An 8,490-nucleotide genomic window follows, 5' to 3' on the forward strand; every position below is an offset into this window, starting at 1 on the left:
GTCACCCGATGAGACCTATTGTTCGTCATCCCTCTCGCTCTGTCGTCGGACTGCTCTTGAGGTGTCTGCTCTCGAGGTGTGAGTACGCAAGATTTGTTTTTTTTTTCTGAGGGAGACATGCTCAAAGCCGTTTTCTTCTTAACCACTGGTGGGTCTCCCTATTTAAAAACAGCGTGTTTTAGCCTCACCGAAACTTGAGCACCCGTAGTTTCAGGTGCTGCTCCGCTGTGGGGCACTAGTTTCCTGTGGTATTTAGGCGGGCGTTTTGAACTAACGTAAAATTGTTCTGAATTAACGCCGCTAGCATGAATTATATGATGCGTTAAAGCATTTACGATACAATTTCGGCATTACCAGACACAAAGCTACAAATTACCGTAAAAAAACTCGTAAACAATACTTTCGCTGTCAGGGGTCCTTTAGTTAAAATATGAGTCGCTCTCCTCCAGTCAAGCTTCCGCGAGACTCGTGAACGGAAACAAAGGGAGTCATATTTCATGCACAAATTTCGAACACTAACACACGGCATCAATGAAAGCGTCGGCAACCTATCGTTCCTTGAGGTGTGCACAAGTGAGAGGGGACTTGAATTGAGCTTGGCATAATTATTTTATTTTCCTCGACATGCTCAAAAGAAGTGCCCAGTAGTTATCTCGGGGGAACGGACCAAGCGACCATCATTCCATGTTCTGCTCGTATATGTATCTTCGTTCTTGTTTTTTTTAGTATTATATTTTACTTTTCATTACTTTTTGTTTGTTTGCATTTCTCGGAATTTCCAGACTTGCGTTTGTATCTCTCGCACTATATGACCTATTCATCTATGTCTTCTTATTATTTGTTCCATTTTCATATTTCACTTTCTTTATATTTTGTGCAATTCCGTTTACTTATGTTTGCCTTATTATTTGCAAGTGGGAGAGCCCAACCAGTGCCAGCCGGTTTCAAGCACAGGCGCTTCGGGGAGTTGTGCAAATGGCTGACTACATGCACGCCGTCTGTGTCTTCTGGCCCAAGATTTAGCCTGTACTTTTCAAACGGACCTTGTGTGCTTTCCCCATCTTTGCCCTAAATCTGCCCCCCCCCCCCCCCATATGTAATGTGTCAGTGTAGCTTCAGCTAAAACAAAACACCTGTTTTTCCCTTTTCCTTAGTGAAGGCAGAAGGGGCCGGATCGGCGTTTCTCTCTGACGGAGTCCCCCCTTTCTCTACAAATAATTGCATGCCACCCAAGCTCACCAAAAAAAAAAAGCTTCTTTCATTTCAGCATCTAAATTAATGCATCACAATATTAAGCTGTATCGTTACAATTTTTACGTATTCGCTTTCCGCGACGAGGAAGATGAATCATATCTTTATGATACCAACACTGTCTTGGTTTCATATAATATAATTTTGAGGCATATGATTTGATAGGCATTGACGCACAAATTTTAAGACAGAGCGCATCTACATTGAAAAATTTGCCACGACGTTCAAATTCCCCGAAAGATGATGCTAAAGTGTCCAGTACGGAAGTGTCATCAACATTAAAAATGCTCAAACCGTTTTTGATATCAGCTCTTTGAGGAGAACACGCTAGATTGAAGAGACTTGAACAGTTTTATGGCCATGAAACCCTTCCACGACCTCACATATTACACCATGAGATAGGAGCGCGCAGCCCCATAACGAACTTAGGCTGCAGCTAACTTTTTTTCATCTGATCTATTTCAAGACTTGTATATATGGGAATACGGCCGCTTCGGGGAAAAAAGCAGCCTGAAGAGTGATATCTCAGCAGGTAGAAGAGCATGCGAGCCCTTATGATGCCTGCTGAACGCGCTGGTGTTCACGATTGCAGATGACCCCGCGCAGCCTTCTACCTGAGTATCTCTTCATATATATACTCCTTCATCCAGCAAAAGACGGACAGGGTTTCCTCACCAGTTGAGGAGCAATCAAGGGCAGGCATTACAAGTTATCCAATGCGCCCTCCATGTGATTGATGTGGGCAGCTTGCTTCTACTATGCTTCAACTGTGTTTTTCACTCGCGAGATTTTATCCGCGGAAACAGCGTAAAATGTGTGTAGAAAAGTTATTGATTGGGTATCTATACGGAACATGACAGCGACGACGAAAGCCTGCAAAGATGCAAAGATGTTACAATCTCTCAATCTTCTCATAAAAAATATACAGAAACCGTCGAAGCGGCCTAGCATTTTTATAGAAAGCTGCGTCATCTTCACTGTAAGAAATTCGCCCGCTGTTTGAATGAAATGACACAGAGCTTCTTCCTTTGGTTTTCTTCTCAACTACACTTCACTTCCCTACAATTCTTACACGCTATATCTGCAGTGCGATTACAGTGCGATTCTTCCATCGTTGCTCTGTGGCTAACGCCTCGCACTCACAAGTGGTCGGACGTTTGATTTCGCGCACCGAAGTTTTCTTCTGGATTATGTTTCCTTCTTGTGTTTTCATATATATGAATGCGTATACATATAAAATAAATGACGCCGGCGGCAAAGTCCAGCCGTGAATGTACATATAACTGCTATCGCAATCAAGAATAAATGGCGGCGTGCCGTAAATATGGCGTGGTGGAGGCGTGGTACCTCTCGAAATTTCGGTGGTGGCGCACAGCTATACTTATAGCTTCTTAGTATGTATACGTTCAAGGCTCAGTTCGGGGGCGCCCTAATTGGGAATGCTGCATTAAGGGCCTACAGTATTTTCGCCTGCAACGACAATGCAGCTGCTACAGCCCGCATTCGATCCCGCGACCTGCGAGTCAGCAACCGAGTACCTTATCCCCTAGACCACCTCGGCGGGAGAGCAACAGAACTTTCTATCTTTTCAAAATTCATACATCCAATTTTCAATGTTCTTCGGGAAGTTTGAGTCCTTTAGGGCAATGATAAAAACAGCCTGGTTAAAACTAAAATATCCCTTGGTTAAATCAAGGGTTACTAGAGCAACATATAGTCGCCTGTGCCGAGGCAGCTTTATACTAGCCTTTGAATGAACATGTGCGCAGCGTGTCGAGTAACCTGGTCTAACTACAATCTGGCACATTCTGAGTATTGCATTATCTGTTACAAACTTCATAATTCTAAGGTAAAGTATTCTGTCTATTAAATTAAAACATGTGATGTTAAAGCGATCGGCCTAATGTTACCTATCTGCATTCCTAGTCCCTGTTTTTTTTAAGAAGTGGAATTATTTTTGCAGGTCTCCAGTCAGGAAGTATCCAACTATTACTAAGTGAGTGGCTTACAACGTTAAGAAGGTCTTCAGGAAAGATTTCAATCAATATTTATAGCATTCCTGAAGTGACACCATCTGGTCCGGGAGCTGTGTTTGGCCGAAGACGAACTACGTGCGCAAGTTCATTCCTTGTTACTTCAACAAAATAATTTTCGTATGAAGGTTTTACCAACTTCATTTGCATTTGTGATGCAAATATATTCTATTATTCTGCGATTTCCGATAACATATCTTCGAAATACAGTGAGGAAAAAATAACTGAGTCAATATTTACGAGTGCTGCAATAGCCTTATGATTACGAAAAAATCTTAACACAGCTTTCTTGTTACCACTCTCAGATAGACAAATATAACTTTGGCTACTGAGTCTGCTCTTTTAAACGTATCTTTAGCATACAAATAATTTCTCCAATTAGTAAGACATTGGTTGGCAAGGGGATTTTTCCATGCAGCTTTCCGGCGTCTATGATTTCTAGCACAATCCGAATTCCACCATCAGATATTTAGTTTCGTTTCATCGAAGATACACTGATTTGTAATTCTTTAATTACGCTCTAAAGTTCAACAAAGGCTCATACTTTTAACATTTCTTACCGTACTGGGCACGAGAGACAAAGTTGACTGTAAATTCTTTTTAAGTTTACAGTAGTCTACATATCTTTGCATCTGGTGGACTACCATCACTAATGGAATGCTAACTTCAAATACCAGGAGATGGTGATCCCTACGTTTAGCAGTATCAAGAACAATCCAAGACAATAGTAACATTTGAGCTAGCAAACACCAAATCTAAGACGGACTTTGAGTTACGTTACATGAATCTGGGAACTCTAGAGTTTAAACGATTAAGGTTATTCTGATTAGTTCAGTCCCGCAGCCTCTTTCCCGATGAATCATTCTTGCGTTGTTTTTGCTCACCCTCTCTTTGGACTCATACCCCCTGTGGCAGGTCGGTCAAGCTCCTGTCTTCATGTTCTTTTTGCTCTACGAAAAAACCCTGTGGCTCACATCCCCTTAACCGACGTCTTCTTTCTCATTTGTCTTCCATCACGTCGACACAGTAGTTATACAGATGCTATATATACATGTACACATACATATACATAAATGGAGTATGACGGCGTCGACCAACGCCGATGGAAAAAATCATCTGAGAGAGTCCATGTAATTGCTATCGCAATAAAACAAAAAGAGTACTTGATTCAGCAACTAAGTTTATGTTCTTCTTCTACGACACGAACTCAAGTTCTGGCTCAACACTCAAGTTATTAAAAGCACAGAATAAAGACACGCTTTCGCGTCACAGCAGACAACTATTTTCATTTTGTGCACAAGTTTTTTTTTTTTCATTTCTTTTCTGTCGCACCGTTTTCTTAATAATATGCCATATCTGTACTAAAATGGTGAAGCACTACTAGGCACTACTGTCTCAAAGAGACTTTTGTGAGAAACGTCTGTTGACTTGGTAAATCTTGTGCATGGGCACAGTATTTCATTGCGATAAAGATATAGGTAAACATGTGATGTTTAACGTCCCAAAATGACCATATAATTATGAAAGACGCCATAGTGGAGGGCTCCGGAAATTTCGACCACCTGGGGTTCTTTACCATGCACCCAAATTTGACCACACGGGCCTACAGCATTTTCCCCTTCAACAAAATGGAGCTGCCACAGCCGCGATTCGATCCCGTGACCTGCGGATCAGCAGCCGAGTACCTTAGTCACCAGACCACCGCGGTGGGGCCAGCAGTTGAGTGGTGAATTCTATATCGCTTCTATTGTTTTATATAGTGCGTGTATTCTTCACAAACTTAGTGCGCAGGATTTCGAGGCCCTTATACAGCCACCTTAGGCTACCATTCATGTCCTGGCGCATCTTGGCTATTACTATGCCACAACAACCATCGTCGCGAATGAGGACAAGCTTCTCCCTAGCAGCCATAAAAAAGAAAAGATGCCTATTAGACAATCGGACCCCCGTGATTTGGGAGCGCGTTAAAGAACCCAGGTGATAAACAATTTCAGAGCCCTCCAATACCACGTCCCACATAATTATATCGTGGTGTTGGCACGCAAAACTCGAACCTTTATGAGTTGCGAAGCAGCTTTTTACTCGGGGTTGTGTCCGTCCCTCGACGACCGTCAGCTTCCCCCAATGAGCATGCGCCAATTGTCTCCCCTCTCCTCACGTGAGCAAGAGGAGAGGGCAGAGTTGGCACATGCGCAATGGGGGAGCAGACGCTCGCCGGGGACCCTCTTGTCGCACTCATACGAGGAAGGGGGGTGGACGAGAGTGCTGCCACCGCTTCGTTTCTCTTTCCCGTTTGTGTCCTCGCCCCAGCTGTTCACTCGTGTGAATGCTGTGCTCGCTCGCGCCGTTCCACTCTCCTAGCAGCGCTGGGTATTCACTTTGTGGCACACACAGGGTAATACACACTTAAGGGAGGGGAGGTGACATAAGTGGTGTACAACATATATACAACTCTACACACATATTAAACAGCCTCGCCGTGGTGGTTTAGGGGCTAAGGTACTCGGCTGCTGACTCGCAGGTCGCAGGACCAAATCCCTTCTGCGGCGGCTGCATTTCGGATGGAGGCGGCAATGTTGTAGGCCCGTGTGCTCGGATTTGGGTGCACGATAAAAAAGCCCAGGTGGTCAAACTCTCCGGATTCCTCCACTGCGGCGTCTCTCATAATCGTATGGTGATTATGGGACGTTGAACCCCAAATATCAATCAATCACATATAAAACATACGCGAAAACATACAAATGGAAACAAAAATGGAAAAAAAGTGAACGCCAGCGCTACTTTGCATCCCCAGATGATTCCTTTTAGAGGAGATGGTGTAATTTTTTTTGGACATTTTGACCACAGTGTGGAGCTCGCGTAACATCGAGAGATAGCATCGGAGCTGCTTACCACTATGATATACTTAAAGGTGTGAAGTCTGTTCATTTTGCCCGTCAGTACGCTCCCCTACGCAGACCCGTGAATGTTGCCAATGTTCGCAGGCGGGGTTCACGGAGCAGAAGGTCAGCTCGTCTCCCGTGACGTGCGTTCGGTTCCTGCACAGCGACAAGTACCTGGTCACTCTGCTGGCCCAGGCTGGCTACTTCGTCGTCTGGAAAATGGCCTCAAACCGTGTCCGCCCTGAGACGGATCGCGTCACGTGAACTACGCAGGTTGTTTCGACAACCATGATGGACATCATGTGCTGGAATAGCAACGGCCACATTCTGCCGAATCAACCAGGTCTTCACAGAGAACATGTCTTCAATGTTTCCACGAACATAATGTAGAGAAGTGGCACACAAGCTGCTGCTTCTGATGCTTGTAGCGCTGCGAGGTTTCACAGCCATCTGTGCCTACTTAGAAAACAACAGATCCTAAAGAGCTTGGTGCAACAACACGTTTTCACTGCTTCAAAATCAATCAGTGCTTCCTGTGGCAGTACCATATGTGAAATTCGTTTATCTTGTTATGCGTACATCCGAAGCAATTCTTCATGAATTCTTCGTTAAAGAAGTTCATAACTTGCTCGTGTTTTATTTAAGCCAAGCAATTATTCCCATAAAATCACCCACCAAAACATTGACAGAGTTTTTTTTTCTTTAGAAGAATAATACTGCATAAGTTGCTTAGAGCCTTGGGGAACATCAAAGCCGCGTTTCATTATTTGTTTGAGCCCTCTCGCGAGTGTATAACTGACTGCAATGTGGGGTTTGCTCTAAAGAAGAGATGTTGTTGACTCATGCACTCTGATCAGCTACGCTGCTAACGAATTCTTCCGAGGTCGTCGGTACAAGCACGCCCACATGACAGGCTAGCTTGTGTGTTTATCATGCGGTATCGATCGAGGAATTTCGTGTGCTTGCAGATAAGTAAAACCTGTGAAACTAGTATTAATCGCTGCTGCGAGAGCTATAAGTACTATACGAATAAACATAGAAAACAGGGCGAGTTTGATAGTCAGATGTACAAAAAGAACGAGAGGGCAGATCAGATTACTCAAGCGGTGTCTTTCGAAATACTGTTCATTGGAAAGAACATACATCATTTGTTACGGTTTACAAAGAATGATGACGAATTCAATAAAAACCTGTGAGTTCATTGGAGTTGCACTATAACAAAAGAAAAGCCATTTGCCTGTTTAATTAGAGTTCTGCGTTGCCACGTATAAGACTGTCGTCACAGGGACATGCCAATTCTTTTGAATATCACTTGATTCCCTGACCCGCAAGAGCCTCTTTGAAGGGAGTCATACAGCTGGGTGGCAATTCAGGACTCTCTAGAAAAAGTCACATACTCAATTTTTTTCTTAGTGGACGCTTTGCTTGACTCCAGTAGATGCGATAGAAGCAACATTACCTTCACCTAGTAGTGGGGCACAACCATACGTCAGCGTCCCACTACTCACTGAAGGCAACGCATCTCCTTCATTCAATAAGTAAGAATAATAAAGATGAAATAGCAATTAAACCCATATCCAATTACGCTATATTCACGCGATACTTCCACCAATCTGTGACGCATTTACTCGAGTTCCCCCCAGGGTAAGATGCAGCCGGCTTCTTTTTTTGTTTTTCCCTTTTTCTACAATTAAGGGGCTTACTTCCAGCTGCAGCATTCAGAGCAGTGAACCGTTGATATTTACGAGGCCTCTCACCGATTCTGACGAGCCGTACATATACAGGGAAAAAGTGCATAAGACGAGAGCAGAGAAAGGCTTGACACACTGGAGTGCTTGCTTACAGCAGTATTCCACTCGTATCATGTCAAATCGACAAGCCACATAAGCAACCTTTTTGGGTCATTCAGAGCTGAAGAATGTTGCTTGTTTGGCAAGGTAGTTCATATTTAAACTCGAAGAAGGCCACTAAAATGTCGAAAAGGGGGAAAAGCGGAGAGTCAGAAGCAGACACAGTGAACACATCTGTGTTTAATGTCTCTGCTTCTCACTTTTTGTATTTTTCTTTTGCGACGTTCTAGTGACTTTCTCCGAGTTGAACCATTCAAAGCAGTGTAGCTTCGAAATTACCGAGGCTTATTTGCTAATTATGAAGACCGCCTCGGAGCAGTACGCTATTTATTTACCGATGCCTCCTCGCCTATTTTGACGAGTCTTCTAGAAAACATTGTACCCTTAATATTGCTGAGGCCTCTTCGCGGCTTCTGATTTGCCATCCAGGGTAGCGCAGCCCTAATATTACCAAAGCCTCATCTGCGATTCTGA

General features: G+C 43.7%; 1 protein-coding gene across 1 annotated transcript in view; it reads left to right on the plus strand.

Moving 5' to 3' along the window:
• The window catches only part of LOC142803577 (echinoderm microtubule-associated protein-like CG42247), a 39,656-nt gene extending 31,492 nt beyond the window's left edge, over window positions 1–8,164 (plus strand). The window contains exon 8 of the mRNA XM_075888780.1: window positions 6,269–8,164. Coding sequence (XP_075744895.1) covers window positions 6,269–6,430 — 162 coding nt within the window. The 3' untranslated portion in view covers window positions 6,431–8,164. The remainder of the gene's footprint in view (window positions 1–6,268) is intronic.
• The last annotated feature ends 326 nt before the right edge of the window (window positions 8,165–8,490 follow it).

The sequence above is a fragment of the Rhipicephalus microplus genome, chromosome 3 (assembly GCF_043290135.1).
Source record: "Rhipicephalus microplus isolate Deutch F79 chromosome 3, USDA_Rmic, whole genome shotgun sequence".
NCBI lineage: Eukaryota > Metazoa > Arthropoda > Arachnida > Ixodida > Ixodidae > Rhipicephalus > Rhipicephalus microplus.